At 42.6% G+C, this 23,730-nt stretch overlaps 1 protein-coding gene across 1 annotated transcript; it reads right to left on the minus strand.

Moving 5' to 3' along the window:
- Positions 1–21,701: 21,701 nt before the first annotated feature.
- Positions 21,702–22,551, minus strand: LOC143265763 (uncharacterized). The gene is made up of 2 exons (XM_076539618.1): positions 22,179–22,551; positions 21,702–22,034 (listed from the first exon to the last, which is right to left on the minus strand). Exons 1-2 carry the CDS (start codon positions 22,376–22,378, stop codon positions 21,806–21,808), a joined length of 429 nt encoding a protein of 142 aa, XP_076395733.1. The 5' UTR covers positions 22,379–22,551; the 3' UTR covers positions 21,702–21,805.
- Positions 22,552–23,730: the final 1,179 nt, after the last annotated feature.

Genomic DNA, 23,730 nt, shown 5'->3' on the forward strand with positions numbered 1-23,730 from the left:
ACGCGCGGTAATTCGACGCCTTGAAATTTCTACGCGTTGGAATTCCTATGCGCGCTAATTCAACGCCTTGGAATTCGTACGCGCTGCAATTCGATGCGTTAGAATTCCTACGCGCTGTAATTCGACGCCTTGGAATTCCCACGCACTGTAATTCGACGCGCTGGAATTCCTACGCACTGTAATTCGACGCGCTGGAATTCCTACGCGCTGTAATTCGACGCCTTGGAATTCCTACGCGCTGTAATTCGACGCGCTGGAATTCCTACGCGCGGTAATTCGACGCCTTGAAATTTCTACGCGTTGGAATTCCTATGCGCGCTAATTCAACGCCTTGGAATTCGTACGCGCTGCAATTCGATGCGTTAGAATTCCTACGCGCTGTAATTCGACGCCTTGGAATTCCCACGCACTGTAATTCGACGCGCTGGAATTCCTACGCGCTGTAATTCGACGCGCTGGAATTCCTACGCGCTGTAATTCGATGCGTCTGAATTTCTACGCGTTATAATACCCCTCAAGAATGTCTACAAAATTCAAGAAAAAATAATCCTACCAAACTTACTGCTAAAAAATTTCATTTCACAATTGTTCCTAACAGCGACACATCCTTTTACAGAATAATATCCCTTGACAAATAACAGTCCGTACCATAACAGTCAACAGCTATTGGCGATATTTAACGATAAATTCGAGAAGTTTGTCGAATATCGGTAATCGATTGATAGTTCTCGTGCCAAGGATAGAAACCCCGTCGCGACGGTGGTATGTACCATGGTGTTACATAATTGTTTGCCTCGCAGCATGGGGTAGGCACGCCCCACCTGGCGCTTCCCCTCCATTCATTCGGTGGCCCATAAGACCGTGGGCAAAGGAGCTCACCATAACTTTGCCCGTAATTTGTCACGATTACCAGGAGATTACCTGGTGTCGTTGACAGCCTTTTGGCTACCGTTTCGCAGCCCTGCTGCTCCTCCCTCCGCATCCTTCGTCTTCGATTAAAAAGGACACCATCATTCATTCAACGATTCCGGTGTTCACCGGAAGTCTAACGTTTTCACTCACAGAAACATTATAGACAGTAAGTGTTTATCGTGTTATATTGAATTTGATAGTTTCCAAATTTTATGTAAAAGTGACACTGTATTTGGAGTACATGATTTGTACTCTTTGTACCAATTTATAATTCTAATATTGGTTAGCTTATTTAATCTTAAGCTTCATGCACAGTATTTTTATTGAAGGAGAAAAAAAGATGCGGGAAAAAGTGACAGGTTTTCGAGTAGCCCCGAGCTACTCGCACGATCCGGGCAAATTTCCCGCGTAACGATATGGCTAAACACACTTTCCATAAAGTCGCTCGCGGAGTTCATAGAGCGGCGTGGAACGAGCTGAATGTTAGTATTTTAAGCCTATTTAAGTGTGTTTGTCGTATAATATTGACATCGTGCACACAGCCGAAGATAGCGCTCGTACACGCATGCCCTATCGTTTGCTTCTCTCTCGCGCCACGCCGTTCCCTGCACCCTGTCCTTCTTTCACCCTTCTTTTTCACCCCTTTCTCTGTCTCTCCGTCACCCTATTTTCAAGGGGTTCGCGCGAGATGTATAGAAGTGTACACGTAAGACACACGCACGAGGAAAGAGAGAGAGTGAATCGAATCGCGGTGTATGCTCGGCAAACGCGAAGCGTCCCGACGCCTTCGAACCTTCTGTCATGCAAAAATTCCGTGGTCAAACTTCTTACATTGACAAGCGAAAAGTTGCAAAATTCTCGCGCTGTAATTCGACGCGTTGCAATTCCTATGTGTTGTAATTCGACGCGTTGAAATTCCTACGCGCTGTATTCGACGCGTTGGAATTTCTACGCGCTGTAATTCGACGCGTTGCAATTCCCACGCGCTGGAATTCGGTGCGCTGAAATTCCTACGCGCTGTAATTCGACGCGTTGCAATTCCCACGCGCTGGAATTCCTATGCGCTGTAATTCGACGCTTTGGAATTCCTACGCGCTGTAATTCGATGCATTGGAATTTCTACGCGTTGTAATTCGACGCGTTGCAATTCCCATGCGCTTGAATTCCCACGCGCTGTAATTCGATGCGTTGGAATTCCTACGCGCTGTAATTCGACGCGTTGCAATTCCCACGCGCTGGAATTCGGTGCGCTGAAATTCCTACGCGCTGTAATTCGACGCGTTGCAATTCCCACGCGCTGGAATTCCTATGCGCTGTAATTCCCGCGCGCTGGAATTCCTATGCGCTGTAATTCGACGCTTTGGAATTCCTACGCGCTGTAATTCGATGCATTGGAATTTCTACGCGCTGTAATTCGACGCGTTGCAATTCCCATGCGCTGGAATTCCCACGCGCTGTAATTCGATGCGTTGGAATTCCTACGCGCTGTATTTCGACGCGTTGCAATTTCCACGCGCTGTGATTCGACGCGTTGCAATTCCCACGCGCTGTAATTTGACACCTTGCAATTTCCACGTACAGTAATTCGACTCCTCACAATTTCCACGCGCCATACCTTGACGTTTTACAATTCCCCCATTAACTCTCTTCTAGACGACATCCCGTGGCACACGATACATGGAAACACAATTGTATCGCATATCTCAGGATCAGCCTCAAGATCGTAGTTCACGTGTATCCCATTCGACGGTTTCACCCTTGAAGTTTTCGGCCCTGTCGAAAGGGAAGCAAAAGGGACCGCCTGGCTCGAAGCACGGATTGGATTGGATCGGCTTAACGCTGATTTAAGCCAATCAGCAAACAGCCAGTCACCAGTTCTGAACCTCAACATTGATCTCGTTAGCTCTTTACAAGTTCAATGTTGCGTTCCACGCGCCCTGCGGCACCTCGTACTACAATTCGCTTTCCACGTTTTTCTTGCGAGAATCTGGGATCCTTTAGACCGCGAATCCTGCTACCGGATCTATGGGAAATCGTCTTTATCCTTCGACGTCCCTCGATCTTCTAAATTGATGTTCGGGAACAGTCACGTATTTGTTACATTTACTTGGCGGTCAGTTAGCGGTACTGAACAGGGTGTGTCAAAGAAGTACCTTTTTTTATCAATATTTTTAGATATCCAGAACCTTAGTCAGACCACAAGATCTCTGTACTCTCCAAAATGACAAGAATTAACATCTCATCAAATAGAAACGGCATCAGCAAACAGAGGTTACACTTACATGACTTTTAAAGGAAATTTTTGTTAAACAGAAGGACCGAGTGAAACGTACGTAAAGAAAATTCTTTGCAGATGTAACGTTCAGACATCAAAAGATTCTACGACTACGCTCGGAGCATGGGAACGTTTGATCGTACGGTAGCAAAGAATCGGTCCTCTAATTTACCGAGTGCACGCCGGGAAAACCGTTTCCGCTTTCTTTTCGAACTCGCGGTGAAAGCTGGCAGGAACGCTTTGAGCCAACCTCGAATAAGAGTTTTCGAGTTATTACCTCGTGTTGCACGTGCAAACAGAGGCGAGTCCTAGGTGAAACACGCGGAATGCAACCGACTGCTCGTAACGAAGTGTTAAGTCTACGTATTCCTCTTCCAGTCGTTTCCTGGAACGAAATCGTTTCCTTCGTTTATAGCCATGATCACGTACTGTCATAAAATTGTAAATTATGTAAATGATCAGCAGTCTAATTTTTATTGACGTGTCTTAAGGGTCGTCTGGAGCTTAGTCGGTCAAATGTTCAGGTAAGAGTGGCATATATCCGAACTGAAAGAGGAAGGGTATCCGTCTCGGGTACATCGTTTTGGCGAACGAAGACGAAACGCGTCGGAAAATGGAGACAGGATGGAAATAAAGGAGGTTCCTCTTTTTCTCGTTACTTTTCTCTTCCTGCTCCTTCGTTACCGCGAGACGACTCGCGGACTCTCTCGTGGATGTTATGTGGGTCGTTCTATCCGGCCTCTCGCTTTATCGCGTTCTTACCAACCCCGATCCGTCTCTTTCCCGCTTACTTTCAGCTTCGCAGCCCCCGCCGTCGACGCCATTCTCGTCTCTTCCGTTCCGTTTCGTTCCAAGCTGGCTTGCGAGCCCAACTTGCGTCAATATTTGACTCAAACACGTTAAAACAATACCCAGGCCCCGGAGTAGAGAGTCGTTTCAACGTGCTTCCCAGAATTTTATCTCGCGTCAGAAAACGCCTAACGACTTCCCGCCGCGGTGAATTTCGGCCTGTAGAGGGAGTTTGCGAAGACCCCGGACAGAAACGGGGGGAACCAAAGATCCCGTGTACCTTCCTTTTCAAACCCTCTGTCTTGCTCTCCCCTGTGTCCTTTCCTTTAATTTCATATTTATCTTCGAGTCTTAGCGGTCGCGACCAAGTGGCACGCGATCTTGCTGCTCTTGAACACTACTTTTTATTCAACTACCCTCAATCGATTAGGCTAATTTTTATTATTTGTACGTTTGCTAGAGGGGTATTAATTATAAGATTTTGAAGACGGATTTAATTTGTCGCTATATGGATTAATATATAAAAGTCTCCTTAAATGTCAGACTCGTAACTTCGCCCAAGTAGATGAGTCTCACTCGTCAAATGTACCTAAAGGGTTAACATTGCGATGACTTAACATTCTACAAGTTACTGAGTTTATATTCTTTTAAATTGTGACAAGGTACTACGTCTTTATATGCTAGTGAAGATTTGTCAATTTGCAAAGTACGTGTACATCTCAATTAGGTAACAAGATTCCTCGCTGAGGATTCAACAAATTTTGCAAATATCCTCAAGTGAATGTTTAACGATTCCACGAATTGTGCAAAGATGAAACCTCCAAAACGATTTCCTCTGGCACCTAAGTTTTCTACTTAAAAGGTTGTCCATGTTTATGGTTACAACCGATTTCATTGTGACGTAGAAAAGCTAGCCGGTCATTCATCCGGGCCATTTCTTGGCCATCGTACGGCATTTAAGCAGAGTTTACCAGGGCGTATCGTCTCGCTGAATGGCCGTGTAACGTATTGCAAACATTTTACCGTTGCCGGCGTGCGGCAAACAAGGACAGAATGGTTAGAGACGGGGGGTCAGGATTTCGAACTGGTAGGACATTGTGCCTAATGTTTGGACATGTGTTCCGCTACGGTCACGCCTTTTGTTATCATATTCTATGCATGTTTGCCCGCTTAAAATGTTGTTTTAAGCGCTTGCGCCACGACAACAAGCGGGACGATCCGTCGACCTTTTTTCGCCAGGAATTGACACGCGCTTCCCCGTCAATGGAAATCTCTCGCCATCTTATTCTTTCGCTCAAGATACTTGCCCTCGTATTCCGGCTACGTACTCAAGTGTCTCTGTTGGATCTTCATTCGTCTGTCAATCATTTTTCCACGAATTTTTATGCCAGGACAGTTTGCAAAACCTCTGAGAATACTGTCACACGTATTTTACTCTTTTTTATATATACACGTATTTACATATGCATGTGTGTGTACATTGCAAGGACAGTTTATGCAATGACTGAAACTCTGTAACTTCGAGTATGCTGTCACATATCTCTACATTTTGATACTTTTTAAATAATAACATGTATAATTCGTCTGTATTTTTAATTCAAAAAAATGTATGTGTTTTTAAATTCAAAAAGATGGCTGCCTATTCACATATCTGTATATTTTGATCCTTTTTAAACATGTATAATTCGACTGTATTTTTAATTAAAAAAATGTATGTTTTTTAAATTCAAAAAAGATGGCTGCCTATTCACATATCTGTACATTTCGATCCTTTTTAAACATGTATAATTCGACTGTATTTTTAATTCAAGAAATGTGTGTTTTTTGAATTCAAAAAAGATGGCTGCTTATGAACTCTTCCTCTCGTATATAATTTTGTATAATATATAATTTAGTTTCATTACGATTTAAAGTATTAGATGTTTTAACTAATGATTTCACCGGTGATTGAGGTTTACAGTGTGTAGGTAAATACATAATACCTGTCGAGCAGAAAAAAAAGATTTGTCGAAAAAATATGAAAAACCTGAAACGCGATAGCTGGCGTTTCAACAAACTATAATCTTGCTCGTCGTCGAAATCCTTTGTTGTTTTTCCTGTTTGCTGTCATTTGATATTGAAACACGAGCTATTAATAAAAATCGGAGACATTTTGTTCCGTTCCTGTTTGAAACGATCGAAAAATTGCTGTTTCTCTCTTTTATTACCCGTCTCTCTCTTTATCCGTGACACGCGCATGTTAAGCAGTCGCGCTTTTTTTGCACGTTAGAAGTTTTTGTTAAATGTTTTGAAAAGTCATGCACGATGAAACGGTCAGAAAGAATGATTTCCCGATATTTGCCGACGATACGTTTCTCTATTTTACGGTCTATTTACCACGCACGGTGATTCGCAAATTTTAACGTCGGGGAACAAAAAGTTGCCGGTAATTTGAAAACAGAGTGTTTGTCTACGTGAGTATGCATTAATGTTCTTCTTGCAACCTTGACGATGCTGCGGAAGAAAAAACGCTGTTCCATTCGCGTCAATTATTTGCTAATTAGAAAATCTAGGAATTCAAATATTTATGTTTGTATTCATGGAAATTTTCTAATTTTTACACTTGTCAAATTTGCAACATTTTAAGTCTTTGAATTCGCAAGTTTACAAATTTACATTTATAAAAATTTCCGGGTCCCCAAATAACCATTGTGGTTTACACATATTATATATACTATAGTAATTTTTTTCTTTGGGTAACGGTTAATAAATTCCGTATTTTATTACACGGTTGTGACTAGTTTTGTAATAGGCACCGTTAAGGGGACCAAAGCAAATTGAAATCACCGTAAACAGACACATTTCTGGGTCGAAGGTGCCATACATCATTCGATGGCACACATCCCTTCGTGTTCCACGCCCCAGCAATAATCGCGTCACATTATGTACGTAATCAAAGGTCTGCAGGGACGTTTCGTTGTCCGAAGACCGTTTCCTGGGGGCGTGAGGGGCGGTGTCGCAGTATTCATCGACGTCCGAGAAATAGACAACCCCGACAAATTGGCTGGGAAAGACTCTATAGGTGTTCTCGGTTGCTCCAAACTTTTCAGGGAAGTTGCAGTATTGAGAGTACACTTTGACCTCGATTAGAAAGAATATACTAATGTCTTCTAAGGGATGATACTCCGCAAAAATTACGAGAACAAATTCTTAAAAGAAACTTTCCATAAATTCGCTTTGTCGTCTGACACATCAAAAATTTGAACTTTTCGACAATGGTACAAAGAATAGATCCACAATTGAATAATTAAATATGAGGTAAGTATGTTAATCGAAGAAGGAATATACGATGGGTCGACTGATCGTTAAAAGATCTAATTACGACGGAATCATGCATAATCGACGACGAATGAATACATATTGGTCGGTATTCTTCGGGGGACGAACAAAAGGGGAGGCTAACAGTCCATCTTCGACCGGAATTCGTGAGAGACGGTGAATAGACGGAAAAAGGGCTCGGTGAATCCAGAGCAGCAAACGTCCGGTGGAATTGAAGAGGCAAAGGCGACAGCAAAGGAAACCTTGATGGTTAAAGAGCGGACAAAAGTCAAAATGTCCGGATCCAGGCTCGCATTGTGTCTCGTAGAATCGCCGTGAAATTCATGTTGTGCCTTTTTCCTCGATTCTTTTCACGTGGGCTTCAATGGGTCTTGCACTGGCTCCTTGCTGACCCGACCTTTTCTCTTTTCGCGAACGAGAATCGAATGAAAAGCTACGTCTCGTGATACGAGGGGCGGAGTGTTGCGTCTTCCGCGATGAGAAATCGATGATCGATTGTGAGAATCCGACGAAAGGAACTTTGCCGAATTTTCTATGCCATGACGTTATTTTCTAGCTACACTTTCTGTCACTTTAATATTGTTCGCATTCTGCAAGGTGGACACGTGTAAAAGAAATATAAGAAGGCATGTAGGAATATAGGGGATGCATTTGAGGATGTAGTAATCTGATGGATCTAAGGAACCGAGGTATCTGAAGAGATCTAGGGATTTAGAGGTAATCCAAGTATTTGTAGTTAGAGACATTTGAAGATTAAAAACATATGGATGTATTTGAGCAATCCAAGAATCTGCGGAGATCTACCTGATGATCTAGAGACCTATCTAGGTACCCGAGGGCCTAGGTACTTGGATCTACTCCAACATTTCTGTAGCTATCAGGGTTAAGGATCCGCGGTCATATAGATAAAAGTATTTAAGGACGTTTCTCTTCCACTGAACACACAAATTTAAATAACATTTTTCCTCGCAGTAGAATTTCTTCGTAGAAAATCCACGAGCTAAAAGGACAGATAGGACAGTCTCTCGGTGCCATCTTACACGTTGTCACGTCGGCAGGTATGGGTATCCATCCCATTTGCAACTAGTCGCATTATTGTTAGCCCTAGGTATGTACCATACCGCGCGGGTACACATGGCGCTTGTGTACACACGTATCTCTGGCCCAGGTAGGTTCTCCGAAGCCTCATCCTCCGAGATCGAGTGCGCTCGCGCGCACCGATCCTACCAACCACGTGTAAGCCTCGAAATATAAGGATAGCTACGCTTGTGTCTACTGTCCTTCCGTGTGTGTGTGAGGACGGGCGCGCCAGCCAGAGGGTGGTGTAATATAGAGAGCGGCTAAAGGCGGACGTAATTTCCTGCCCGCCTGACAACGCTACAGACATGTTTGCGAACTCTGCACACGCACACAACCTACTTAGAGCCTACATGTGTCCCTACGACAATGCGCCGACACAAGCTTAATCTATTCCCCGCAGGTATGTGCGCGATCGTTCAGGATGCCGAGATGGTGTGTGCGAGCGCATTCCCGATGCGACCTGCTACGTCTACTCCGTCGCCCCGGGGGCTTTCATCGGAATACAGAGAGGATGACCCAATCGCTGCACGCGGTGATATAAGTCGCAGTTACGGAACGACTACAGGACCATCTTCATGCTCCGAGTGACCCGACAAACCTACGTGGAATGGGCTAGGCCGCCTGTTTGCTCCAGGATAGTTTGCTGATCGCTGGATTCGACGAACTGTTAATTTCGGATTAGTGCTTTCGCTTCGAGAGCCGGCCAAATGAGATACGAGTAATTGGCGTGGTTAAGAATTTCGATCAATTGGCACACCTTCACATTTAGATCACGCTGGCATTTTACATTGCTAGATTCTGGAAGACTCTCCCTGATTCTCAGGTTCCATTCACAGTTGTCAACACACTTTGATCATTGTCCCTCTTTTTATCTCTCTGGTCATTGTTGATATGATATGGTCATTGTTGAGGAATAAGTTACATAGTTGATTTACATAGTTTACTAGTATAATTGATAGAAAAGATATTGCCCGAAGAAGTTATCGATCCAAGCAAAATTCAATCGTCTCGCTTTTCCACTAAGAAATTCATGGGTGATATCCTGTACCTGGAAGCGGTGTATATCGATGGAATAACAAAAATCCGGACGAAGGAGCAAAGAGGTTAGGGTAGAACGTGTCGGAAAGAAGCTATAAAAGAAACGAGCGAGGAGGAGAGTCCAGGCAAGAGAGAACGAAATAACACGGCTCTTCTCGGCTCGTCCTTCAAAAGACTCGGAATATTGTCCTGCAGTGCAAACAGTCCCAGACACATTCTGCGTTCCACTTTGCCTCGAGGCAGCTCGAAGACGCTGCTCCTCGCCTCGTCTCGCCTGGCCACGCTTTCGCCTTACCACAGTCGGGTGTGTTTGCCCGCAGGCAAATGTGTTTCCTTAGGCTGTCCGAAATGTTTGGACGACGCAGCGCACGTTCGCGCGAGTGCTCGACGATTCGATGACTATCGGGAGCACAGCTTTCGATAAAAAGGTACCGGGAATCTCTGGCGAGTGTCATCTGGCGAGAGATCCCTGTCGAGTGCTTGTCGGGTTTCTCCATGAAATCAGTGGAGGTGGACACATCTCTGTGTCAGTGTCGTACTCTAATCATCTCAAGGTGGATTGAAGATGTACATTTGGATGATCCAAATCAGAATCGTACTCTAATCGTCTCAATGTGGATCCTGAAATTTGATCCATTTAAGCAGCCACAAGTTTCATCCCAGTTTACTTCAAGGTAACTGACCCGTTTTGAGAACCAATTGTCTGTGATTGAAATCACATCAAGAACACTCGAGCTGGAGTATACTGTCTCCATTGCGCAGTGTTCGAGACACTTCCTGATAGACTTGTACAGGAAACTTTGCTTGAAAGCAATGAACACACATGTGGAATGTAAAATTTTACAGACGAAGAAGCTTGTCTAGAAATGTTGGCGAAGCTAGAAGGTCGATAACGAAGCAGATCCGCAAGTACGAATAACAAGTCTCGTACAGGGAACACGAGGCAGCATCATAAGTCTCTGCGTTAAAGGCGTGATCCGAAAGACAAACAGATGCACCGAAAACCTCGTCCCACCCTACGGTGGTCCTTCTTCCATTGAAAATTCATCGCACAGGCAAAAGTACGACCGGTACTTAGACCCTTTTGGTTGGTGTCGCCCCATCGTGAATCAAACCACCAGCGAATCCTGCCCTCCTTCCCCCAGGCCCTTCTCTTTTTTCCAATAGGGAGTCCCGGCCTGTGCCTACTCGCCCCGGGGTTATGAGATTTTATGAGAGAACCAAAGCGGTTTACGCGCGCACGATTTTCTTCGATTCGCTTTCTTGCCTAGGGTTAGAAGCTGCGACGATTCTGTTTGTCAAACTTAAATTTTCGAAATTTGTTCGTTTTCAAATTATGGTAACTAGATTTTGAACAATCATGCGACGCACTCGATGATATTTAACGTTGCAAAGTTTCGATCGATTTACTCTGAGTGAGTGACAGCGATAAGACACTAGTTACCATGTCATGTAACCCCCTTGCAAATATTATCACAGAACACACATTTAACTTTCAGAAGCTTCTAATAGCATCGATTAATATTAAAATAATCATTCTGCTTACAGACTCAAATTGTTTGCGAATTATACCTAACTCTCTAATATTTTTTGAAGAAAATACACAACACTTGTACAAACAATTGTGCAGTATTTATACGCGAATGGATATCGAAATATTGACGCAAATACTTGCGCAGTATTTATCCTGAAATATTTATACAAGTCCAATTAATACGATTATACCGAATAGGATAAATCTTAGATACACCGATGGTACGTCGAATAAAATATTTTCGGACGCAAATAGAAAGAAAAATGTGTCCGGAAGGATCTAAACGATCGGCTGGAGGCCAGATTATTCTCTCGACGGGAATTTCGTGGCTGAATATCGTGGCTGCTGCCACTTTTTCCCGCCGGTAATAACAGCAGGAATAAAAGAGCAGCGGAACGCATAAACGCGTAAAACACCGAGCGAAAAGTAAAGTTTGAAAGGCAAATTTATACACGCTTTTTGCTTTTGATCTTATCAATGATTACGTAGCGTCGATTTCGAAAAATGTTCACCGGTACGCCGCTGTTCCATTCGCTTTTTTCGACCGAACGCCTCTTTCTCTCTTTTCACCGTGTTTTACTTTCGATCGCATCGATCGTTTACTCAAACCCCTGTTTGAAATTTTTACGATAAGAAATGTCACTGTAAAGACGTCATTTGTTTCTGTTATTCGGAATAATTTTGTACTTTGTCTAGGTTTTCAGTGAGAACGTTTCTTGCCGAATCGCTCATTGGCCGTAGCTCGGGGTTCTTGTCCAAATACTGAGTCACTGTGACAACACTGGATCACTATTGCCATACTCATCTACGTCATCAACGGGGTCGAAGGCTCAGCTGATTGCCTTCTATTACTCGGGGGATGAAGACTTGTTTATTAATACCTTCAGGATGCAACTCGTCCATCCCCCATCATTCTGGAAACACTGAAAATCGATAGCCTCCGAATTTTCATGTCTGAACTTTAGCAGAAAATTTCCTGGTCCAAAGAAGAATTTTTCTTGGAAAAAGTTTCTTCCCTGCTGTTATCTTTGCAAGGGTCGCAAGGAGAAAAATTAAGACGCATTCTTGTGGATCGAAGGGAAAACAATGTGGAGTGTTTGTGCTCGTACAAGGGGGTGCAAGAGGGAGAGCTTTGCATGGCATTAGCGCGTATATTATTGTAAGCCGAGGCTCGTAATTCTACAGGGTGGTGACAATTCGTGTAACGCCCCTGTTTCTCCCCGTATCTCGAATTAATTTAATATCGTCGCTATCGAGCCCTTTATCGGATATTTACACGATCCACCGACGACAAAATTGTGCCTCCATCGTGCAACCTGTTAATCGGTTCACGTTTTGCGAAATCGAATATAAATATGTTTATAGGCGAGCCCCGTTGTATTTGTATTTTTCATGCAGGCCGGATACAATTACAGCGATTAATAATCGACGAGGTGGGCGAAAAATAATATTGAAATCAAGTCACCGTTCTGTAATTTTTACGTGTCTCGGAAATGCGCGAACGTGTTTAATGTATTTGTTGTACGAATTTTCATTCCGAACAAACATTTCATGCGAGCGGAATTATTATCCGATTGTTGATCCGTTCTGATTTTATTTTGTGAATTTGTAGCTTTTTGAAATTGTTGGTCGGAGGATTCTGCTATTGTTTTCATGCTACATTTAATACAATTTTATACTTAAAATTATATTCACTTTTAGAATACGATTGATCAATAATAAGAACATCTTTTGTAAGAATTTTTGTTAGGGTTAATCAGAAGTTTTGTTATGGCATCTGTCTTGCAGAGGAAGAAAGTTTTGACAACTCAGAAAATTACGACATGATTGTCAATTTTTTTGGGGGGTAAACTTGACGAGTCAAGTCGATCAGATTCGAACAACGTACTAGCACGAAAGTGGCCGAATCGATCGAAGGGTTATCGAAAAGAGTCTGATGAAACGTGCGTCACGAGGCATCGAGGGAGCATTAGGTTTTTCCTGGTCGGATGTAAATGCAGGCAATATCGCGATGTTGGCGCCAATGGCGAACGCTCGAGTGACTGGTGCTGATTGATGTTGGCGTGTTTGGTCAGAGGGTTGTTTCTCCGCTCCGCAGCAGCCCCCAGCGGACCCAATAAGCACCTCGCGTACACACGCGTGCCCCTCTGTGCCCCCTTGGTCCACCTACGCCTAACCTACCCCACCTCCAAGGAACTGGAGGAGGTATTGTTTACACGAGCCTGCAACCCGTCTGTCGCGATACTCTCCTCTTCTCTTCCCTTGGGAGAAAATCGCTTTAAACCACCCCTAACCTTCTCTTTCATACATCCTCGATTTATTCTACTCTATATCCTTCTTTTAGTTTTACGAAATTATTTCATTTTTGTTTTGTGAAGTTCATTTTGAATTTAGTGATTTTGAACTAAGGAGGCACTCTAAAATCGGGAAACTTGGAAATGTCTTACAAATGGACGTAGAAAAATTGGTGCTTGCACAAGTTTACAGAAACACAGAAGAGTTTATAAAGTGGGAGAAGTGAGGAGAGGAGAATAAATAGATTCACAAATTAGTAAAAGGAAGAGCAAAGCGTGTCAGCTCTCCATTTTGTCCGGATAATGATAACGATTCGGATGAAAACGGTTGGCGCGATAAACGTTTTAAAATGGCGAGAGTCGGTGTTGTTAGTTGGGAATTCATTAAAAGCGCGCTGGTAATGGGGCAACGATGACGTTGTCCGCATGTTGCAACGAAACGCGAACGAACCGGGATTTAAAAGGGGGTTGGCGGCGCGGCAGGGGTTGTTAAAAAGCGGGATAGTATGGAGAACGGTCGCTGTCGTAATTCTGTCGCATTACCATTTAGATTAGTTAGATTTGCAGGTAAACAGCAACGCGGCCGATCGCAAAACACAAACATACGTACGCCCGCGAGTCGCGCACTCGTCAACCCTCGTTGCAGCCGGTTGACATTTTAATTTCATCGCGATAATTACTTTCAAACGGATGGCTTTTTAAGTAGATTAAAATATTCCTGGGCCGCGAACACGTCCGCATTCGTATAATTAATGCATTTTCACCGACTGCCAGAGAGAAACGCGCCAACGTTTCGGTTTAACGCACCCCTCCGTCTCTCTGCACCCTTCTACCAATTTTAACTCGATTTCGTCGCTCGTATCTGCGCGGCATTTTATTTTCTGACTACGATTGTTAGGCTCGGTTTAAATACGGCTAATTAGACTGCGCTTCCGATACCTTTCGTTCTTCGTCGATAAATTTGTCATCGTTCTTCGCGAAAAAATTTCCCAGAAAGATTATCTTCCGTTCGAACGAATTTGTAAATTTAGAAACGGAGAAATTTTCGAATCGGAAAACGCAGTACCGATGTCCGCAAAGTTTAGTTACACTTCTTCTCGAAACGGCGGTATAACGAGTATTTTATAGGATACACGTTCTCGAAGCGTTCAATATTTTTCTTTGACAAGCAACCCTCTCTTTAAACGATACCGTAGCAACGTTTTCGAAGCGCATTCTATTTTCCATTCGAGGGGGGGAGGGTAAATGAAGTTTGCTACACAGGTGCAACGAAACGGAGGAAGGGAGGAAAAGGGGAGCAAACGAGGTTGAGCGAATGCCGCCTCTTCATCTTTTCCACGTGAATCCACGGGGCTTGCCTTCGAAGAATGCGACTCGCATCGGGAACCGCAGCCAATTTCAATATTTGAGGAAACTCGGCTGACAGGAGTCCCGCAAAATTTGCAGGTAAAAGGCGAAAATGTCCGTGGTGATTTAACGAGCCCTTTAAGGCACTCTCAAAAAGGACTCTGTTGACAGCCAAAACAACCCCTCCTCGGAATAACAGGTTAACTCCGGTGATAACCTGTACGTGAATATCGAGAACACTTTTTGGTTACCTTCTCATTTTTATTCTTTTACTCGCTAAGTTTCTTTTACTATGCATTGTACATGTATTTAATATTCATCGTTAACAATGATTTATTTTAATATAAAGACGTGTGTGACTATGTACGTGTGAGCACATGTAATCATTAAATTATTACAATTTTTAAATTTGAAAATGTGGGAGCTCAAAAATTCTAGCTTTGTCGACTATCAATGTTCGAACCAGATGCTTAGAAGAATCGGAAGTGTGAAGCTTGCGCATGCGGAGATTGGGTGCGATCATCGATAGTGAGTCGATAAAGTTCTCTATGAATGCTGAGGCAGTAGATCAAGTACCGATCGGAAAAAAATCGTGGGCATTTGATAAAACTGCGCAGAGATCGAAACCGTGAGCGTCTGTTCTTTGAATGGGCAAAAGCGCGAGCATACGGGGGTGGAGCTGCGGGTTCAGCGATCGACCGCGTGAAATCGACCACCTCGTGCACCGCCATCCCACGGGCAGCATCCACCATCCAGCATCCAGCATCCAACGTCCACGTTCCGTTCCCACCCCGTCGTTTCCGCTATCCACCCTCGTGCTCGTTGTATTATCGTACGACCGCACAGGCTAGCCCCTACATCGTCAACATGTCCGGGACAAGCGGTGGTGCTCGCGTGTTCTCCTACACAGACACGCGTGCATGTGTGGATGATGATGATCGCGAGTTAGTTTGAGTGAATCGAGACAGGCGGCCAGCAACCGTGTGGTAGATTCCTGTGTGACGTGATTAAACCGCCCTCCACCACTCCCTTCCGTAGCTGGCATCGCTTTCCACCCTCCACCCAGCCCCCCGACAACTGACAGCGGCCAACATGGCCGCCGCTAATTAGCGCCTAATTATTATTTATTGCATCGAACGCGACCCGACCTGTGCCGACACCACCGACTGTCGCGACACACCGTCGTGTAATATAACCGTCGCTATTCTAGTCGTCGTCGCTGCTGCCCTCGGGCGAGAAGCCAATGGGGCTACGTTACCATCCGCATACCCCGAAATCAATCTGGCTTGTCGCAGTCCACTCCAACAGACGTCCACTGATAAACCATGGACGGATTGATGATGCTTTTCTCTACGGTTTCACGGGGGTCGACTGGATACAGCATTGGCGTAACTAGGATTTTTCTCTGGAGGACTAGTTGTACACCTGAAAGGTCAGAAGGAACTGTAAAGGTCAGAAGGGTAGAATAGAAGGAAAATTTCTGGATTCAAGGATTTTGAATTTGGGGATGGAGGAGTAAAATAATTTGGAGACATAGGACTTGGGAATGTAAGAATTTCGTGATATAAGGGCTTGGGAATTTGAAGACCTGAGGATTTGAAGATTTAGAGATTTGGTTCTGAAGACTCCATATTTGGAAATTTAGAGATTTCAAGCTTTCCTATAATTGACGATTGAGTTAACATAACTAGACACTCTTAATACTTTCCTATCACCCCCTGGAACTACCCTATCACTTCTCCTCAACTTCACCCTTCAACAATCTAACACCCCCTCATCCACTGGAAGACCTACAAAATGTATCTCGCACCTTCAGCCCTCTATCCAAACCCCCGATCGTGAAAGAACTCGTTGTAACGAAGTTATAACCATCTAAGAAGAAGGACATTTGTTCATTTTTTTGTCCCGATAGGTAGGATAGTCAGCGAGAAGAAGGGGGTAGTAGAGGAGTCGAGTTGCGGCTGGATCGGTTGAGTTAAGTCGGGTCAGGTCGAGTCGAGCAGAGGTACCAACAGGGCGGTCGCAAATATTGGTATTTGGCAAAGACTATCCTTGATCCGTGTCTCTCTTTCTCTTTCTCCGTGCCTCCTTGTCATCTCACTCACCCTTCTCGACCGGTATTCTCTCACTTCCCTCTTTCTCTTCCTTCACACGACCGTCGAGCATCATCCCCCTCCTCGAATCGGGGCTCAGCCGGTGTCCAGCCTTCGACCCTTCGACTGCTTGTGTTTTCTGCGATTCTTTTCAATCTTCTGCCTAATTGGTACCGTGTTCTGTCCTTCACATTTTCACAAGAATCTCTGTATCAATGACCCTCTTGTTGCATTCTTTCGTCATATATAATTATATTAAAAAGTACAGCAACAGTATAGCAGGATGAAAAAGGTTAGGTTAGCCTTTCAAAGGACGAAAAGGAAAAATATTGCAATTATTTGCAGAATGATAGCTACAGTCAGCATATTTGCAGTTGGAACATTGAGTCCGGCGTTACAGCAGGCGGATTTGTAACATGTATGTAACGTAACGCGTTTCGACTGGTCATTTTTACAGTTTCACGAAGTAAATATTAGAACACGTTTGTCTTGCTGGATGGGAGTCGTATTTTTCGCGTGAAAATCAAACGGCGAGACCGGAAACAGCGAGCCGATTGTTCCGTGATCGCTTGCAAAAATATCAGCTAGTCCGACGGACATAGCCTTCCTGTTAGATCGATGCGTATTTTTCCCTGAAAACAATTTATTTGTTCAAAATATGCGTCGGTTCCATAAATCTCCGTCAGGGTTTCATAACCCTCGCACAACAGTTACTGGGTCAATCGTGACCCGTGCTTGCAAATTTCAATCGATTATACGAATAACAATTTTGATGTATCGCAAAAATAATATTAAAAGAGAATATGAAATTGAGCCTCGTTTAAAAACGAACCGAACATAAATTAACCTCGATTTCAATTAATGTGAACTCTGCTTTTAATTAAAGGATTTTCAAATTGAAAAGATTAATCAAACATTTGGAAAAGTGATAATTAGCGGGCGATAAATCTAGCGAGCGAAATGGACGTGAAAAATTTTCACCTGCAAATTCTCGCAGTTACATATTGTGCTTTTTATTTGTGATTTATTCGAAGTACCGTTTCATACTGTCCCGGTATTATCAGTACCGTTATTAGAGATACTTAAAAGGAATTCTCACGACGTTCTCAATTGCTTGAACGCAACCGTGGTTCTTCGGTGGTGGTGTTTGCTCAGCGAGGAACGCTATCGCATTCTTATACCGGAAAATCTACTCAGATAGTCTTCTTCTTGGTGTTGCGACGCTGGTGAATACTGTCGCCTTCTTTTTCATCCTTAAACTCTCTTCACACGTCACTTATTCTTCAAACCGTAAATTACTGCGAGCGGCCATTTTGTATGTTGGGGGAATTTTGGAGAGGAAATTTAGAAATTTGAGTTGGGAATTTGGGGATGTGTAGGATGGTGATGTAGGGATTTGGGATGTGGGGATTTGGGGATATAAGGATTTGGGGACATAGGGATTTTGGGATGTGCAGATCTCAGGATTTAGGAATTTGGAGATGTAGGGATTTGGGGTTATAGGGATTGGGGGCTTGGGGAATGTGGCAAATCTCCAAATCCCCAAATTCCCAAATTCCCAAATTCCCAAACCCCCAAATTTCCAAATTCCCAACTTCTCAAATCCCCAAATTCCTAAATTCCAAATTTCTCAAATTCCCAAATTCTCAAACCCCCAAATTTCCAAATTCCCAACTTCTCAAATCCCCAAATTCCTAAATTCCAAATTTCTCAAATTCCCAAATTCTCAAACCCCCAAATTTCCAAATTCCCAACTTCTCAAATCCCCAAATTCCTAAATTCCAAATTTCTCAAATTCCCAACTCCTCAAACCCCCAAATTTCCAAATTCCCAACTTCTCAAATCCCCAAATTCCTAAATTCCAAATTTCTCAAATTCCCAAATTCTCAAACCCCCAAATTTCCAAATTCCCAACTTCTCAAATCCCGAAATTCCTAAATTCCAAATTTCTCAAATTCCCATCTTCTCAAATCCCCAACTCCTCAAATCCCCAACTCCTCAAATCTCCAACTCTTCAAATCCCCAACTCCTCAAATCCCCAACTCCTCAAATCCCCAACACCTAATTCCCCAAATCCTCAAATCTCCAAATTCCCAATTCCCCAAATCCTCAAACCCCCAAATCCCTAATTCCCCAAATTCCACATTACAGAAGTAAGAGCATCTAAAAATTTGAGAAAGGTGTTCACCGCGTGTTCCTCTGTGGACGCAGCTTAAAGGTGCGTAGAAGGAAGGAAGGAAGGAAGGTGGTGTGGCAGGACGGCGATATAGCCAGGGTACACAGAGAAAGCAGCACGGTGCAAAGCAAACGTGCGACTACTAACGCTAATCTGAGAAATGATAACACGAAGATAACACGTCGTCCCAGATGTCAGACGTTGCTTGCCACAAGAAACGCGTTGTTAGAACGTTTATACGTTCCACGTTCACACCAAACCTCCTACCTGTTCTTATAAAAAAACACTGTTTCAACACAGTAACCTTCGTTGAAGACCTCGTATAATACATAGCCAACAATTTTATAGACTTGGAGTTCATTACATGATTAATAATTGCGTATCTGAGTTAGGTTTCAAATAAAAATCCTTAACTCAAGTTTTACCTTTGAAATAAAATTGAAAAAATATTTGTATCGCAATTATTTCTTCAACTGTTTTGAAGTAATCTAAAAGCTCAAAGGTCCTCAAATCGTGTAATCGGATTAAAATTATATAAGTCGTATTACAGGATCCAGAACGCTATAAATCGCAGCCAATAGCTGTCCAATTTTCACAGTTAACGAGGTTCGATTAAAACTCGGAGCGCCAGAGGACCTTGGTCCAGGCAATATATCACGCTTGACGCCAATAGAAAAACCGTCCTCCCATAACAATAAACCGCCTAATTAGTTCGACACGAGACGATGGTCGGTCATTGTTGAGCAACCCTCGATGCAACACTTAGCCCTGGCTCGACCCTCGTGACACGTCTACAATCGTTTTACCCAGACGGTTATCGACGTACACCTCCTCTTTATATAACCACCTTCTCTCAGCTATTTTGAGGAGCTTGCTATAACACTGTATAAACAGTTTGATAAATGTTTTTATCTTGACATTCTTTAATCTTAAATGTTCTTTAATCTTGACATTCCAATTAATATTAATTTTGTACTATAATATGATTTTTCTCTTATGCAACGAAACACCTGCAAAGAAAACCACCCCTTACGTAAAATGTCTATACCCGATCTTTTCCCATGAAATCCACCTTCCGCCAGGATGTTGCAATCCTGTTAGGCGAAACTGCTTCAAAAGTAGCGACCGATTTCTGGATCCTTAATCTCGGAGGCCGAACGATCCAAATAACTGCATCCACCCTTGGGAACCATCCAACTATTCGCTGACCGTTCGACGATTAGACACGGCCACTGTATAACCACGTTTTCTCAAAGGTTCGACCTCGAACGGGCTGACCGACGATTTTCCGCCGAGTTTTCATCGCGATTTTGTTCTTTGATCGCGCCGGATATACGCGGAGGAAATCGCTTTTTGTCGAACAAATTCGAGCTACCTGTTTTCGGGACTTTTGCTCTTTCTTGCACTTTTGGTTCCCACGAGTGATAATTATGGAGAATCTTTATTTATTACAAACTAGGAAGAACTAGGTTTCTATATTTTTTTGTGTTCAGGTTTTTATGTGTTTATTTTTATAAATTGTTACCAACCAGTTGTCACCACTTCTCATTTCATTAATTAATCCCTCAAGTTCTCTGTTGAAAGTCACCCTAGCATCGAAAACTAACAATCAGCACTTTTATCCAAAAATGCGTTGCCTAATAGTTCGACAACAAAGCTGGCATTTCCTGTTTAGGGTCGATGTCCCAACGGACAAAGTACCTGAAAGATTGCGGATGACCACCATATGGTTCCGAACCATTTGTCCACTAATTCAACTAATCACACGTTTCGCTTCCAATTTGGGATATTGACCATAACAATACGTGACAAACTTTTCATGGAAACACGTGCAGGACATTTTATTGCACTTCTTGAAACTGAAATAATTGGTGAGGCTCTTTGTAATTTTATGGCTCAACCCTTGCTAGACGAAGGGTAATTTTGTACATTGTCTTGCATTATCGATATTTATTGTATTTTGTTGTGTTGAAATGTACACGTAATGTATTAATAATTATGGCTGATATATTTCATGTATTAATATATTGCACAATATATTTTGTACATTTTATACATTTTATGTTTATATGTGTAGATATATTTCTTCGTACATTTTCATTAATGTACCTGTTTATTAATATATTAATTTATATATACATGTTTATTAATACATTGATGTATATATAAGTACATGTTTGATAAGTAGAAGAATACAATGATTATTGCATAAATATAATCGCACAAAATGCCAAACATCATAAAGCAATCCGACAACTAATTATTCAAAGAATGTCCGATCGAAGATATTCATGACGCCATAAAATATTCACGGTTCCCCATGAAGACACAACAGACAGGTTAAAATTCCCGAGGAAGAGGAATTTGAATAACGTCTGCCGCATTGTCCTCCGAGAACGTACAAATGCATTCGAATTAGCGAGGAAGAAGGAGTACCATGAATTTTATTGTCCGGCAATCAGCCACCATTTAGAGAACATTTCCTGGTTCTTCACGGGGGACATTTCCAACCGATGGAATCTTCCTTTTATTTCCACGACGATTCGTGACGATGTTCGACACGAATCGCCAACGGTTGAACGCGTGTCGCAGGTGTTTCACCTTTTGATTCTGACGAGATACAAACGATTTTCAGAACGCTTCTCGACACGTGTCGACTCGCGATCGTTTCCGGTTCTCACGAATCGACAATTATCGTGACACGTTTCCCTTTCCGTGTTTAATGACGAAATGAACGCTGCAACTTGTAAAATATAACAGTAAAAATGTAAAGACAAAGATAACAATATCAAAATAATTTCGTCAATAATAGTTTCATGATTCAAATATTTGGGTAAAATAAATATTGAAAGAGAAAACACATTTTATTAAAGCGTCAAAAATACATACGTAAAATATAAACAAATATTAGTAAACGATCAAAAATGTACAGGGGACGAGATTTTGGAATTAGACTTTTTTGACTTTCGACAGAGGCTCCTCGGTTAAGTTTCTTCTAGTTGGAATCCAAGATTTTGGAACTCCTGCTGGGGGCATTTGTCGATTAGGCTTGTCATTTTTATTTTTCGCTTTGTCGGATGTCTTTCTTCTTGTCGCTCGTTTAGATGTCTTTCTCTTCTTTTTGCCCTTCTTTGATGTTCTTCTTGCGGTTAAGATTTTTGCGTTGTCAGGATCGAATCTGTGCAGACGATTCAAGTGACAAATTTATAAATTCACAAATTTACAAGTCCTTAAATTTCCAAATCCACAAGTTTACATATCTACAAAATTCCAAATTCACAGAGCCACAAATTTACAAATCCGTAAGGTTACAACTCCTTACTTAAATTTATTATTCTTCTTCGCGATGATGCCAAAATCGAGTCCCCGGCGTAAAGCAACAGCCACCTGTCTCCGAAGTCCTTTTCCGGGCGTAATGTCGTGTTTATTGCAGATGTGTTCGACGATTTCCTTCTCGGAGAAGCCATCCTCCGGCTGTTCGGATCTCAGCAACTCGTAAACTAGAATCGACTTGCGTACCATCTCGATTAATCCTATTTGATTAACTGGCCGTTGATTTTAAAGACATGACACACAAAAATTACGCGTGAAAAATCTGATCATTCTATTTCTGACATTCCGACATTTATGGATAAATGCGACTATGTTCGTTCAGTTCACAATTTTTGTTTCCTAAGTGATTTTCTATTGGTTTTTGCTGTTAATCGAATTGCATCAAAAGTTATTTCGATTTCCTTTCGAAAACTGACTCTACTGTAACTATTAGGGTTAAGTATTCAGAAGATACTAAATTTTCTTGAGAAACGAAGAAAATTACAATAAAAAAGCATGAAAATCAAGTGGAAAAATATAGAGATACTAGAAAAGGTTTAATTTACGCGTTTTGAACACGTTGGTTAGCCCTTTCCACGCGTCGGAGGATGCAATAAACGCGGCCGAACGCAAATACTAGTGCAAGCAAACACGGTATCCAGGTTTGTAAAAAGTAAACGTGATTTCAAAATACAATTTCTGCCAGATTCAACGTTTCATTAGCTCGCCAGCTATTCTACCCTTAATTCGAACATATTCTACCCGAAATTGTCGCGTTCGAGGAAACAAAATATTCAATCTGTATCAGAAAACATTTCCAAACTCAAACCTTTTACACCACGTAAAGACTGTAATTTCTCCAAATCCACATTCATAAAAACTTTCGCATTAAAAAAACTTAAACCTCCAAAGTTTAAGAACCAAAACCGAGGAAGAAAACGAGGTGCACAAGAAATGTGAAATATCAAGATTAATAGAGAGTTAGATGTGCGGAAGAATCGCACCTGGGTTGTCCATCGGCGCGTTTCCTGTCTTCGCTTCGTCTGCCAGGATACTCGAAGCAGCTCGATGTTTGCCAAGAGGGACGCGGTTTGCTGGAGGGTTTAGAAGGAGCGGGTGACTGGGTGGCTTTGAGGATGCTTGCCAATGAAGGGGGTGGTCGGGGAGGGTGCTTAGAAAGAGGGAACACGGCTGGATGGCCAGCAACTCTGATTTCCGTCGGGAATTTCGTCGTATCCGGCGTAACCAGGCGAAGCTGCCTTTAATCATTCGATTGCCAACGCTTAGAGTCCTCGCTTACCCGGGCCTGATATCTAACCGCGTACCGATATTTACCCAGCATCCGGACCTCGAGAACGTCCACGGTAAATTAATTTGCCGTTTTTCTTCTCGCTACTCCATCTGCTACTACGGAGTCTTGAGACGTTTACTAGATTTACTTGGTCACTCCTAAATTGTTACTGTACTTGTTTATGACTTACCAAGCATAAATAGTGAAATGTTTATTTACTGAATTAGTATTGAATTATTGCGGAAACATGTTCAATTGCTATTGTACTAGG

Source organism: Megachile rotundata, chromosome 14 (assembly GCF_050947335.1).
Source record: "Megachile rotundata isolate GNS110a chromosome 14, iyMegRotu1, whole genome shotgun sequence".
NCBI classification, from domain to species: Eukaryota; Metazoa; Arthropoda; class Insecta; order Hymenoptera; family Megachilidae; genus Megachile; species Megachile rotundata.

Bases quoted from the DNA above. Each gene is read 5' to 3' on its own strand.
- LOC143265763 (XM_076539618.1), bottom strand. From the start codon at position 22,378: ATGGTACGCAAGTCGATTCTAGTTTACGAGTTGCTGAGATCCGAACAG. The intron at 22,035-22,178 runs GTAAGGAGTTGT...TCGTCTGCACAG, and splicing joins AAGAAGAATAATAAATTTAA to ATTCGATCCTGACAACGCAA.